This window comes from Aethalodelphis obliquidens, unplaced genomic scaffold (assembly GCF_003676395.1).
Source record: "Aethalodelphis obliquidens isolate GAN/ISIS:26980383/991018 unplaced genomic scaffold, ASM367639v1 scaffold4, whole genome shotgun sequence".
Classification (NCBI taxonomy): Eukaryota; Metazoa; Chordata; class Mammalia; order Artiodactyla; family Delphinidae; genus Aethalodelphis; species Aethalodelphis obliquidens.
In genome coordinates, this window is record NW_020837948.1 from 11,642,136 (window position 1) to 11,657,514 (window position 15,379).

Here is a 15,379-nt window from a genome sequence, read left to right on the forward strand (position 1 = left end):
ACAGCTAAACTATCTATGTATGGGAAAAAAACTAGGACATATTGAAAAAAAGCAAAGACCAGAAAGGAAATACTCTTAGATAGATACAGCTGCACTGAGTGTGCTTTCTTTTTCAACTGAGAGCACTTCCCCAAGTGTGTGCAACTTGGATGGCTTAAAGTGAAGCCTTCCTAGCTTGAAATATTAGAAAAGAGAGCCCAAGAGCCAAAAGAGGAACTAGAAATTAAGTGGGAATCTCTAGGAAAAAAAAACAGAATGATAGCGAGGGTAAGCCCCAAATCTCAGGTGACCACTAAATCACACAGGTACAGGGGAGGATCTGCACCACACACATACACACATACACACACACACACACACCCAAAGAGACAGGCTAAAAAAGCAGCAGCTGAAAACACAGGACCCAACAGAGATATCAGGTACTGCATAGTGGGGATAGAGGACTCAGTGTGCAGTTTGAATCTAGGCAACTTAAGTACCTGTTAGAACAAAAAACAATAATCCTTAGCAGAATACTGAAAAAAACAACTACCCGAAGTTGCTACAATGTGTTATCTACATAGAAGTCTAGTCTTTACCCCCAAATATTACTGAACAGGAAAATATAACCCATAATCAAGAAAAAAAGTCATTAGACATTAACTCCAAGTGGGCCCAGATGTTAGATATGAGAGACAAAGACTTCAAAATAGCTATAATGAACATACTAAAAAATTAAAGGTAAATACGGTATCAGTGAGTAACAGAGAGGGAATCTCAACAGAGAAATGGAAGCTATATTTTAAAAATTAGAGATTCTTAATCTGAAAATCAAAATAATTGAAATAAAAAATTCATTAGATGGATTCAACAGCAGAGTGGAAATGGCTGGAGGAAGCAGTGAAACCCATTAACTTACAGATAGAAGAAATTTAAACCCAAAAAGGATCCACACAAAGAGAAAAGCCCCTATGTACAAATTCCTGAAAGCCAAAGGTAAAGAATATATCTTGAAAGCAACCACAGAAAACCAATGTATCATATACAGATGAGCAATGGTATGATTAATGGTTGTCTTATCAGAAATAATGGTGGGCAGAAGACACTGGAAGTGCATACTCAAACCACTGAAAGAAGAAACTCTGGCAACCAGGAAACTGACATCCAGCAAAACTATCCTTCAAAAGTGAAGTAAAGACATCTTCAGATAATAAAAACAAAGAATTTTGTTGCCAGTTGACCTCCCTTACAACAACTACTCAAGGAAGGGAAATAGTATCAGATGGCAACACAGATCTACAAGAAGAAATGGGGGAAAAAAAAAAAAGGAAATAAAACACCATATAAGCATTCTTTCCTTTTTTTTTTTTTAAAGTCATAGGACTTTTGTTGAAAACAAAAAGTACAAACTGTATTGCTGGGTTTGTAATTTACACGATGACCAAAGTACTAAGAAAAGTATTCTGTTTTAAGGTTCCTATATTTTAGCTGAAAAAATTCAATATTCTCTGTAAGTGGAACAACCACTGAAATAATGCAAAGAGATATATAACAAGAAAGTAAATAGAATTAAAATGGATATTAAAAAATATCTGATTAGCATAGGAGATGGCAGGAAAAGAGGATTAGAGGAACAAAAACGGGTATGAAAACCAACAAATAGCAAAATACCATGCCTAATAACAGCCAAATCACAATAAATGTAAATGAACTAAAGAGTCTGCAGAGAAAATGCAAGTTATGGTACACATATCATATGGTACATGTATGAGACTATCATAAAAACATTCACTTAAATAGAAGATTACTATGGGTGACATAGGAAACTGATTACTTATGATTAGTTATTTAATGCTAGGTGGGAAGAGTAGGATATAAAATCATAATTTTTACATGTATAAAAATGTAAAAGTGTTAAGGATTTGAGGTCTTTAACTTTCTCTGTTTTTCAAACCTCCTATATTATCTTCTCTTCATAATGATACGGTAACAAACATTTTAAATAAACAAAGTACAACAAAACCCTTGGAGTAAATTTTTAAAGTGTTGGTTCTGAAAAGGACTAATACTTAGCCTCTTAAAATGCGATACTCTAGGATGACATGAGACTGAAATTTTCCAAACGTGTAGTTGGCTGACTCTTTTTGTATTGAGATTTAAAACACCATGGTTACTCTGTGCCAGCACTATGCTAGACGGAGATACTGTGACAACCAAAACTCAGGTCCTGTCTCTGCATTTACTCAAGAGCTATTCTAAGACTACTATTTTCTGCTTTTTATGATTTTCTTATTTTCTATCTGTATAACATGCTGGTCATCTTTGAATCCACCTCTGCCAGTGTTCATTTTCCCTTCTAATCTGCCCTCGTTCTGAAAACCAGAAGGCCATATTTGTTATAACTGTTTATAAAGTTTAACTATGTAGTCCCCAAGTGCAGGTGTGCTGAACCCTTTTAAATGAGGCCTTTTTGTTGTTATTGTTGCTGCTTTGCTTAATTACTGAATCAGCTTTGTTTCTAATCAGCAAATCTGCCAAATAATTGAGACTGAAATAGGTGAGACGATAATTTTTCAAGTGCTACAAGCCAAATCTATTATTTCTGGAAACTTACAGGTAAGCCAGTACTAAGAATAATTTATCATAAAGCTTAACTTCTAAAATAGTAAAGCCTGATTATTTGTGTCTGAAACCATTAGGTTCTATAAAAGAGAGGTAATATCTCACTCCAACTATTCCATGTGAACTCATCAGGATTCAGACTTACCAGTTAGTACTTGTGTGTCTGACTTCCCTACAGGATTTGTCCTAGCACCTCACATGTGAGCTTTCACTAACGTGTCTATGTTTAAATCCAGCATCTACCACTCACTGGCTGTGAAACTTAGGCAAGTTGCTATTAGCCTCTGAGTTTGTCTATCTGTAAACTAACTGGTTTGGAAGATTACTGTGCACAGACTACAGACTGCTCCTGAAACATGACAGATGTTGAATAATTGGTAACATTATACAATTCATTATACAGTTATCTAAGGATTAAATCCAGATCTTTGATAGGTTCCTATAGTAGGATGTTTCAAACTGACAATCAGCATATCAAAACAAACAAACAAAGCAACAAAAAAACCCACAACTATGTACTACTGTCATAATGATAACCAAAGTCTGTCTAGGACATTGGTTCTCAAACCTGGCTCTCTGGGAATCACCAGGAAAGCTTTTTTAAAATGGCATGTATACTCTTTGAGAGAGAGGAATCTGTAATTTTTCTCCAGGTAATTCTTTTAGAAATTTGGGAATCACTAGTCTAAAAGAAAAGGGAGACAGAGAGCTAGTTTCAAAGAGATGCAGCCTTACCAAGTATTAGTTAAGTGCTTAGGCAAACCACAACCTTGCAAAATATGACTGCTACTCTACGACCTTCTGAAAACCCATTTCCTCCAAAGATAGATTTGAAGATCAAATACAGATACATGAGTTAAGAGTGCTTTGGAAACTTAACACTTTATACAACATTAAGAAATTCTTCACAGCCTTTGCAATATTAAAGACCCAGATCTCCATTCTCAGAAAGAGATAAATTCCACTGATTCAACAAACATTTCATTGAGGGCCTAATATGTTTAGACAACTTTATTTAAGGAAGGATCTCATGCAAAATTAGAGAAAATTTGACTGTTTAATAATTTTAAACTAGTGGTGACTATTTAACATGTAAGAAAAGGAAGGGAGAAATCCAAGAAAGGAGGAATGAGGGAAGGGAAAAGTTCCTTTAAATATCACTTCCCCTGACAGCACTGGCTAACTGATTTCTCTGTGATGAGGGAAATGTTCTGTATCTTCATTGTCCAGAATGGTAGCCACTAGCCAACATGTGGGTATCGAGCACTTAAAATCTGGCTCAAGTAAACACATTTTTAACTTTAATTTATACTTAGTTTAGGGACTTCCCTGGCGGTCCAGTGGTTAAGAATCCGCCTTCCAATGCAGGGAACATGGGTTCAATCCCTGGTCAGGGAACTAAGATCCCACATGCCGCAGGGCAACTAGGCCCATGCACCACAACTAGAGAGCCTGCGTGCCTCAACTACAGAGCCTACACACTCTGGAGCCCGTGCACCGCAACTACTGAGCCGGTGCTCTGGAGCCCACGCACAACTAGAGAGAAGTCTGCACGCTGCAATGAAAGATCCCGCGTGCTGCAACTAACACCCAACACAGCCAAAAATAAATAAACAAATAAATATTAAAAAAATAAAAAAATTTAGTTTAACAGCCAAATGTGACTAGTGGTTCTAGTACTGAAAAGTGCAACACTAGAACATTTAAACATTTACATCACACTTTTGGGAGATACAGATAAGAAAAGCAGAAGAAATTTTAAAAAAAACCAAAACTTACTATGATTCCATTTATAAGAAACTTTCTTATACTTAAATTTTTTAAAAAATATTTTTTTATTGGGAAAAGATCTATCCATACAGTGAAACTGAGGGGTCCAAATCTTTTCTACTTTACCTTCAATGAACTAAAACACAACTGACATGGGAATTTAAAAACAAAAAACAAACCAACAAAAAAACCAAAATAGCAAGAACTTACATAGTATTAAACTGTAGGACATTGGAATTAACATCAACTGGGAGTCAAAATGGTTGTTGCAAGTTCCAACCGTGGCTCTGCCAGTTACGGGTCTTATGATTTTGGACAGGTTATTTAGTTCTTTTGTGTCTTAAATTCCAAACGTGCAAACTGGGGCCATCTGCCTGTCAAATGTCCTTTAGAGATTCTAGATGACAATATAAGGTACACAAAAGAGTTTAAGATTCTTCTGTACTACAATAATTTATAAAGAATAGTTCTATTATTCAACGTGTATTGATTGAGGGTCTGCCATGTAGTAGGGACATAATGATAAACAGTCACAGACATGAGTCTGCTCCTCATGGAACTTGAAGTCAACTCAAGTTTACTCAAATAACCATCTTAACAAACATACTCCCACTAACTGAAATAAGGGCTCAAAGAGAAAAGAGGTTTGTCCTAGACTGGAGGATAAAGGCTTCCTCTCTCAGGAAATAAAGATTGAAGTGAAATATTAAGACTGAAAAGTTATCAGTGTGGTATGGAGGAGAAGGGAGGAAGAATTCATGGATAGTATTACATACAAAGGCACTATGGCCAGAGGAAGTACTGTGCCATTGAGAAATTGAAACACTAAAGAAGAGGCAGGCCAGAACTAGACAATGCAGGGCTAGTTTTAAGCCAAGGAATAACATGATCAATTTTGTTTTAGAAAGATCACTCCAGGCTCAATAGTAATAGGAGGGCATAGTGAATAGAGGAAACCATAGAAGGCTACTGGAGAAAGATATGCTGCAGACTGCTCTAGGATGGTAGCAGTGAGGATGAAAATAATATTTAGGAAATAAAGGTGATACAAAGAACTCGGTGATGAACTGGATGTAGAGAGGTGAGAAAAAGTGTCAAGGATCACTCAGTTTTCTCACTTGTGCAATATGATGAATGGTGGTACCATTCACAGAGACACAGGAAGAGGGCCTGGGTGGTTTTGTTTTCAGAGGTAGAGGAAGAAAAATCATAAGTTTGTGAGTGTGGGGTGTCCTTTAGGCAGGAAGCAAAAACGTCCAGCAGGCTCTGGATGCCCAGAACTCACAAAGGTAGTATTAGTACGAGACAAAATTTGGGGAGCAATTAGCCTACAGGTGATATAGACAGGGGATATACAGAGAGAGAAGACGGCAGAGGAAGAAGGAAAGCCAGAATCAAGCCTAGAGGATGGCCAGTTTAGAGACGAAGGAAAATGCAGAAGACATTGGGCTGAAAGAGCCAGAGAGAAAGAAGTAAAACTAAAGGAGAGAGTGATGTTACAGAAGCCAAGGAAGTATCAAGACGACTTCAAAAGAATATCAAATGCTGCTGGAAGGCTGAATGCTGCTGAGAAAAAACGTTTGCTGGAATTGGTGATAAGGATGGAGAAGGTCACTGGTGACTTTAATAAGAACTATTTAGGTGAGGGGCTTCCCTGGTGGTGCAGTGGTTAAGAATCCGTCTGCCAATGCAGGGGACATGGGTTCAAGCCCTGGTCCGGGAAGATCCCACATGCCACGGAGCAACTAAGCCCGTGCGCCACAACTACTGAGCCTGTGCTCTGGAGCCCGTGAGCCACAACTACTGAGCCCATGTGCCACAACTACTGAGCCTGCGTTCTAGAGCCCGTGCTCCACAACAAGGGAAGCCACCGCAATGAGAAGCCCGCGCACCACAGCGTAGCCCCCGATCTCTGCAACTAGAGAAAGCCCGCGCACAGCAACGAAGACCCAATGCAGCCAAAAATAAATAAATTTTTTTAAAAAAGAACTATTTAGGTGAAACGATGGGGTAAAAGTCATGCTACAGCAGATATCAGGGTCCTCATAGGTCCTTTAAGTCTTCCTCCACTGGAGTATAATAAAGCCTGCTCTACCAAGCCACCTACCCACAAAAAAGCCCCAAAGTGACTCGCACGCTAAACTCTGTTAGAAGCTACATCATTGAAGGAACCAATTCATACCAACCCAACAAAGAACCATCCAGAGGTTTCTAGTATTCTTACTTTAGATGAATAGCTAATTTGTCAGTGTTCAGGAACAGCATAGTGAAAATTTAAGGCAGAGAAATTTCTGAGCCCAAGGGTACTATGACTACACCAGCCACAATCAGCTTCTGCAGAGAGACAAGATTCCACTAAGCTATGTTTGCCTTTCAGACTTCCCCCTTCTTCTAATCAGAAATCCCCAAGTCCTCCATGGGCTCCAAGTTTTTCATAATAGCTTTAAGAAAGTACTACTACAGGTTCTAGTGAAAAATGGAAGAATCATAAATCCAATGGCAGATGATAAATTTCATATTTAATGGGAAACCATTGATATATTTTTAACTTCAGTATTTAAGTAGTTTTCCTCGTCCATTCCTCACTCTCTCACTTTGTGGAGTCAACCCACTAGTTCCCCATCCCTTTATACTCTATTTGAAAAACTACCGGTTCTCATGGTTTTACCTGAAATTTGCAGCATAAAAGCACATTTTTATACTACAAATTAAAACCCATTTTCTTAGGTTCTATTATTTCACAAACCAGTAGCTGCAATTTTATAAGTGTTTGCCCCATTGTAGAACTAATTTGTAGAAATGAAACCCAACTCTTAGAGTCCACCTCCAAAACTTGCTCTTCCCAGTCTCCCACCTCTTCATAAATATCGACTCCATTCTCAACAGGGGAAAACCCCCCATCCAAACAGTCACCAAATCCCAACAATTCCACCTTTTAAACATATCCAGCATCTAAACAGCTGTCATTGTATCAAACACTATCACCTTCATAAAAGTCATCATCATCTTAACTAAAACACTGCAGTAGGCTTCTAACTTGTTTCCCAGCTTCCACTCTTACCCCCTTACAGGATACTCTCCACACAGCATGAGAGTGATGTTTTAAAAATGTAAGTCAGGTCATGTCAAGTCTGTGCTCAGAGCTCTCCATGACTCCCTACCTCACTCAGGGTAAAACCCCAAGTCTTCATCACAATATACCAAGTTCTACACTGTTTGCTTTTCACTATTGCTCTAACCTCCTCCCCTATGACTCTCCTGCTAGTCACTCCAGTCTTGCTGGCCCTCTTGTTTCTCAGTCATGCCAAGCATACCCCAGGCACACTGCCATCTCAAGGTCTTGGTGTTTGCCGTCCTCCGCCTAGTGTTCTTCCCCTCAGGTGTTTTCACGGGCTGATCTTTCACTCCCGTCTAGTGTCTGCTCATGTACCAGAGGGGGCTTCTCTAACTCCCCCAGAATAACACCACCCCAGCTATCAGCATCTATCCACCTTTCGGTTTCTTCTCGGCAGTTACACTGACCTATCTGTTTACTCTCTCCTACTGCTAGAATGAAAGCTCCACAAGTCTGTTGTGCTCACTGCTGTAACCCCAGCACTCAGAACAGGGCTATTATTGATGCTCAATCAAGATTTGTTGAATAACTAAATTCATATTCATTTCACTTCAGCATGGAGCCAATGTGACTAGTGCTACAGACTTTACAAACACGTATGAAACATGTAATTAAAAATTAGTGAAAACAAACACACTAAATACATAAGAACCTAGAAATGCTCTTTTGGTCCTTCAAATTCTGGTCTAACAAGATTGGGAATGTGACTATGAACCCAAACACACATAGAGAAGACGCTGATTACGACAGCAGTGTATAGATTTTTTGCCAAATTTTAAATCCCCAAATTTATCTTTCCTTCTCCCCAGGCAGTTAGTTGGTATATACTTGGAGAATGTGTACAGTCTTACAGGTAAACCAGACTTCAGCTCTGGTGGCATGGGTTTAGAGGGTGGGGCCCCTGGCAAAATTGTGAAACAGTGCAAGTTTGTGCCCTGCACAACTATTTCTGATCAAGGTCCCACCTTTACTCATTCCTGGACCTACTCTATTCCTTATCCCCAGGGATGTGACCCATTCTGGTTCCCCCAGGGCGACCTTCAAAGACTCAAGCTCTGTACTGACATGATTAGTAGTGTGTGGAATTTCTTGTCCACGGCTCAGCACAGCGCATTTAGAGCAGCAGCTACACTTGTTTAGTGTTTTAAAGTCCCTGTTAAGTGGGAGGGACTGCCCACCCTGATACATTCGATAAACGAATCTTTATTAACTACCTATTCTCTGTCTAGAGATGAATGAGACACCAGCTCAGATCCTAGTGAAAGAGACAGTCATATTAGTCAGTAATTACATTGCCACAAGAATTCCTCCTCTTTTCTCTCAGTTATGTAACCATTCTACTCTCAGGAGGTCAAGATAGAAGAGTGATGTTGGCAACCCCCAACATGTCCCCCTCAACGTCCCTGCCATCTCAGAGCAGGTCCACGGGATAGGGAGAAAGAAGAAACAACAATAAAGAGGAGCTACTATGTCCTGGCATTAATAAGAAAAACCTGGGTGTGAATGCCAGCTGTACCACTTTCTGTGAGAGTGGCATTAAGCAATTTCTTCACTTTTTATGACCCCATTTTATCATGAGTAAAATGTGTATAAGAACTTATTTCTTAGGAATTAAATGAAAAAACCAACAAGTTCAGTGAAACATAAGACACTTGATACAGCTGTTCCCTTGACCTTTCCCTTTTTATTAATAAGAGAGGCTAAAATAGAGAGGCCACGTACAAAGATTTGACATACCACCAGCAAAAGGCTCCAAGTCTTGGCCTACGGACAAAACTGCAGTGGTAATGCACTCTTTTCAAACTACTTTAAAACTGCTTCAAATCCAGTAGGAGCTATTATGGATTCTCCACCACACACTTTTCCACATTTGATAATCATGCTTTCCATCATACATGTTGAAGTTGTCTATCAAATACTTATTTGTTTACCCCCCACTTTTTACTTTCTTCTTGTAGGGGCAGGAATCACTACTTCGGTTTTATTCTCTGAAATACTTAAAAAAAAAAATCAATTACTGGCATATCTCTGAAGACTTTGTGCCTTCTTTAAAACACTTTTCTCTCAGCTTCCCTGACACTGCTCTCCTGGCTATTTCTCACCAGCCTTACAGCTCCTTCTTAATTTCCTTTGCTAGTGTTGACACAATCTCTAGTAGACCTTTAGACATTCCCCAGGCCCAATCCCAGACCCTGTTTCTGTTCTCTTATTTACCCACTCTCCCCAAGTAATTTCATGCACGACTTTAGATGATAAATACATAAATATATATACATGTACATATGTATGTAAATATATATGTATATACACATACACACATATATTTCATATACATATAAAATATATTCTGCCCCTTCTCCCTCAAAATGACTCTTGGACTAAGATATCTGCAGGCTACTCAAAAGCATTCTTTCTTTCCTCCCCAATCTATATTCCTTCTCCAGCCTTTCCCATCTTAGGCAAAGTACCAACCATCTATTCAGCTGCTCAAGTCCAAAAGCTGGGAATCAGCTTCTCGTTCACTCCCACATCCAATCCACCTACATCCCACTCATTCTGCCCCCAATCCTTACTATCTGTAAGGAGACCACAGTAAAAGCTGCTTCCATTCTCACCCTTCTCCATCCAGCAATCAAAAGCTGTCAAAACAAAACAGATCTTGTTGCTACCTCACACAAAACTCAGTAACATCGCACTACCTTTATAATAAAATCTTATAGTGGCCTCCTCATAGTTCTTTTGACATACCACTCTCTCACCTCACTATCTTCACAGATTTTGTTCCTTTGGCCTGGAATATTGTTCTGCCCTATCATCAACTTAGCCTTCAGGTTTCAGCTTCAATGTCATACTTTGTATACCCATCACACAGACGACTGTTTAAAAATGGATAAGTTTATACTGTATTTTCTTGCTTTTGCACCTTTAAAATAATAAGGTGCTTTCATTTTGCACTCTAAGTTGTTTATTACTTTATTTGGTAATACCTAATTACAGTTAAAAAAAAAAAAAAAAGGCTTCCCAAACCCCAATTAAAATTAGGTCCTATTATATCCTCACCAGCATTCTAACCCTTCTCTTTCATAGCACTGGGGGAAAAAAAAAAAAGTTTGTAACTAGGTTATTTGTGCAACCATTTGGTTAATGTAAGCCTGAGTATGACAGAGTCAGTATCTGTTTTGCTAATCACGGCATCATCCCACAGTGCCACAGCCAGGTGGCCCACACCTAAGAAACTCTTCTCCCCAATAAATATTTGATAAATGGAGAACTCATAAGTCCTGGCCCTAGAATGGCTGCATAATATAGCAAGACGCACCATGGTTATTTAACTATTCCCCTTCAGTTGGATTTCTAGGCAAAATACTTTAAAAAGTCACAATGCTGGGCAAAAAAAGGAATTCACGTAGAAGACACTATAGTCCTTTCCCCCAACACGTTTCTGGAGTGCATTTCTTTTACTTCTTTTGTTCTTCCATAGTTCCTAGTACAAAGTTAGATCCATGGTAGATATTTAAGCATTCAGTGACCCAAGCAGACTACATGACAGTCACTCAAGAGCTAAGATTAAATGTTACAGAATTCTAAGTATTATGATTTCACCTAGAGCTACAAGCATCAGAAAAGGTTTTAAGGAGTAAGAGTCAATCTAAAAAGTGAAGAACAACTTTTGGGAATCGAGCCAACCTATACTATCAGGCCTCCCCTGCCCTCCTTGAGCAGTGTTTTATCTATAGCCAGATTTGTATTCCTTAACATGACACATCTCTTTAATCCATTCACTCAATTCTAAACAAAATTATCTTCAAGAGGAGGTTCTATGCTTATTTAACCTAATAAACCTTTTTTGCTGTCCATAAAGGGCCCGAATGGTAAAAGGTAAAAAACTACAAAGAACTCATTACACTACATGCTGCACAAATGAATTCTGAACATAACATTTTAGATACTACATTCACTGAAAAATGCAGAAATTAGGAGAATCTAAAACTGAAGTCCTAAAGTTTAACGATGTATTTTCTTAAGGGCCAATATAAGATTCAAATGGTAACTATACTAGGCATTATTTTGCAGGCACTGAACGTGGGCCTTTGCATACATTTTTTCCCCCTAATCTTCAAAATAACTCTGAAAGGTGAGGAAGCTGAGGCTGAGAAGCTAGGTGACTTCTTCAACTACTATACATCTAAACAATATAGGTGTTCTTTTTTATATACTGTGAACTGACCAAAAACACCAAACAAACAAAAACCTGAAAACCTGGAGAACTGGAAGGGCTTTGTTATTGACAGAATTTAGTTTAAAATAACAAAAACATTCCTAGGAAGCATACAAGATCAAGGTATATAATATCCTTCAATTAAAAAAGCTTTTAAGACTTATGGGTAAATACAGACTGTTTTACTACTAAACTACAGGGCTTTGGTGAAATCTGAAACTATCTATATAATATTTCCAATAATAAAAATGCTCTAAAAGGGAAATTACCAGCTATATAATCTGCTTTATGAGAATTTTGAGTTTTGAAAGGAAAATATAATAGATTTGAAAGAAACTACAGGAATATGGATAAAATAAGTGTTTTAAAAATCGTTTTTCTTCTTATATGACAAAATACCGTAACAGAATGAAAGAAGTAGTATTACCCAAAGCTAAATGATGTCAGGCTTTTAAACAATCAATAAGCTGTAAGTGTTGGGACCTCGGCAATTACTTCAATGAATGTTATGAATGTTACATTTTCAAATACTGGGACAAGTACAGTCTTGTATTAAATGACTGTATGAAGTCAAATAATCATATCCAAAAGAAATTACATACTTTCTGTATTTAAACTTTCCGACACTTCGATCGTGTCAAACTATATGGTGCTAACTCTTTGCATTCACAAAATTCCATCAATGTAGTCATTATACACTTATAAAGGCAGTCTTCAAGTAATCCTAAATCATAAAAAATTATTAATCAAATCTCAAAAGCATCAATGTCATCTCAAAAGAACGATTTTGTACCCTGAAAAAATAAAAGTTGTATGCGGCCATAAAAGAAGAATTACAGAAATCAATAGAGTTTATAGGGATGGTTTCTGTTCACCAAGTATAACTACTTAGACAAGACCCCAGAAGGTCTTTCTGGACATCTTCCACAGAAAAAACAATTCTATTTCTCTCTCCCTCTCTCTTAGACCCCCGCCTTTTTGATGTAACCCTCTTCCAAAAGGTTTACATTATAAAAGTGGATTTATGCCATTATCAGGAAGAGCTTGTCCCAAGACTTAAGATTTCTATATCAAGATTGCAGGAATTGAGCTTTAATAATTCATACACCACAAACACACCCTGCTAAGATTTTCCCTTCAAATACTAATGTTCCCACTCTTGGGACCCCTAACGGGTGTACATAAGCCACACAACACAACCTTTAAAAAAAGACACGGATGGTAGGTGCTCTCCACTCCCTCCTGAGAAACGTCCTCACCACCTAAACCTCCTGCACATTCCCTTCTCGGGGCCTAAAAGTACAACTGTCATTCAGAGGGATGGTAATTGTTAAGCGTGGGTGAGAAAAAAAAGCATACACAAGATATATAACTGGATGGGGGAGATTGTTAAATGCAGCCTCTCCGGTATCACGTAACTAGCCTAACCCGCTGCCAACTTTTAAGAGATTAAGTTACATTCCTCTGCAATTCCACCCTTGACAGCTGAATCCAGAGACGCCAGCGAGTTGTGCACGTCCATTCACGCCGCCTCAGCAGACGAGAGCCGGCAGCTACATCCCGCGGTCAGCGCGGACCAGCGGCTGGGGTGGGGGGGGGGTGGCTGGCGAGAGGGCTGCAGAGAGGGCCGGGAGAGCTCACCTTTTCTAGCTCATCGTGGAGCTCCGCCAGACTGGGCCGGAGGAGCTTCTCGCCCAGCTGCGCTACCGTGTGCCGGTAGTAGTCGATCCTGGGCACGGCGTCCATAGTGTTGTGGCCGAAGGTGCGCAGGTAGTAGGTGTTGGTGTGGGTGTCATAGTAGTAGTGCTGGTGGTGCCCACTGCCGCTGCCGCCGCCGCCGCCCGAGTGCAGGCTGCTCCCCTCGCTCAGCACTGTGTCCCCGCCGTTCTGGAAGTTCACGTTGGGCCCGTCGCCTCCGATCCCCGCTGCATCCGACATGCTCTCGTCTGCCGACGAAGAGGCAGCTGGGTCCACGAAGTTCACGCGGAAGCGGCCCTTGGCTTCCTCGCTGCCCTTGGCTAGCCCGCTTTCGCCGCTAGCTTTCCCGTCCACGGGGGTCTCCCTGGCCCTCGCCCCAGCGTTAGCCGACGCCGCAGCCGCAGCCGCTCGCCCGGCATTCTCGGAAACCAGATCCACCTGGAAACGGCTCTGGCTCGGGGTGGGCCCCAGGGGTCTGCCCAGCCCGTCACTGGCCGCCGCGGCGCCCTCCCCGCGGACCCCGCCGCCGCCCCGGCTCGCAGTCGCAGCATCCTCCGGCACCAAGGGCACTGCCGTGCTGGGCAGGTCCATCCCGGCGGCGGCCAGCGCGGCGGCTGGAGGCGTCTCCCCGACCCCCGCCAGCCTCGCGGCGCCGGAGGAGGGCGCCGTGGGCCCCGGCTCCATCATCGCCCGACGCTCGGCGGACCCGGAGAGCCTGGCGGACCTGGCGGGCTGCACGCCCTCCGCGCCCCCGGCCGGCGGTGGTTGCGGCCGCAACGCCAGGTGAGGGAGTCACACTCTCCAAGCCGCGCACGCGCCGCCGCTAGCCCAGGCCGGCACGAACGCCTCCGGCAGCGGAGTCTGCGCGCGAGTGCGGCGGGCGCGGGGCGGGCCCCGCTGTTTAAAGCCTCGGCGGGGCCGCAGCGTTGGTGTCTCCCGCTGCAGCACGCGGGAGGCGGGGCCCGCGACTCGTCCGCCCCTCAGCCCGCCCAGCCGCTGTCCCGCAGTGGCGCGCGGCGGAGGTTCCCTCGGCTCCCGGCCAGTCCTGGCTCCTGCGCTACTCCACTCAGGGATCGCGTCCGGCCCGTCCACGCCGGGCCTCGGGCAGCATGAGCAGCGCGATCCGGGAGCGGCCAAGCGCCGCCTCGCCGCCGTAGCCGGGAAGATCTCTGCGCCGCTACCTCCTCTTCCGTCGCCCTCCTCCCACCCCTCCACCTCCTTCCCCCGCCCCGCTCTGCGGCGAAGAGGAGCGGGGCCCCCCGGCCTCCTCCCTCTCTCCCCGCCCCTGGGTCAGCGCGTCAGTGGGCCGACGGCACAGGCCACGGCAGACCAGGCTGCGGACGGTGTCCGGCCCACCCGGCCAGAGAAAGGGCGCGCGGGCCCTGCCTCGGCTCACGCCGACTGCTGATGCTCCGGCGGCGGCTCCGGAGGCAGTCGCCCGCTCGCTTTTTTTTTTTTTTTTTTTTTAAACGTTCTAAGCTCTCAATATGGGGCTGAGCCGGCGAGATCTCGCGAGATGCTGCCAGGGCTACCGGGCCGCTTCCCCTGCGGCACGTGGTACCCGAGGCGATGCAGGAGCAGCGGGCGGCCCTGAGCTCCTGCGGGTGATGCCGGGGGCTATCCCGTCCGGACCGCAGGTGCTTCCGAAGTTGCGGGCAAGGTGCGCCTCCCGGGGAGGCGCGCCCCCCGGCGAGGCCTGCTCGGAGCTCCGGCCCGCCGCGACTCCCCTCACCCACTCCAGGCCTGAGCCTAGAGGGAGGCAGGATTTCCTCTGTGCTGCCTTTGAGGCGTTTACCTGCCTGGCAGCGTTAGATTTCCATAACCAGATACTAATTCCAGTCGTGATGCATTGGGTGTATACACATTTCCTATGACACCTTCATTTTAAAAGCTGTGATATTTGAAGGTGAGAAGGGAGCCTAGTTGTGATACCGTATTGTTTCAAGACGATTTTTAACTGGAGGCATTTCCAAAAA

At 42.7% G+C, this 15,379-nt stretch overlaps 1 protein-coding gene across 1 annotated transcript in view; it reads right to left on the reverse strand.

The window, feature by feature from the left end:
* SLC12A2 (solute carrier family 12 member 2) overlaps positions 1–14,583 on the reverse strand; it is a 109,041-nt gene extending 94,458 nt beyond the window's left edge. The window contains exon 1 of the mRNA XM_027098712.1: positions 13,347–14,583. Coding sequence (XP_026954513.1) covers positions 13,347–14,090 — 744 coding nt within the window. The 5' untranslated portion in view covers positions 14,091–14,583. The remainder of the gene's footprint in view (positions 1–13,346) is intronic.
* Between the last annotated feature and the right edge of the window lie 796 nt (positions 14,584–15,379).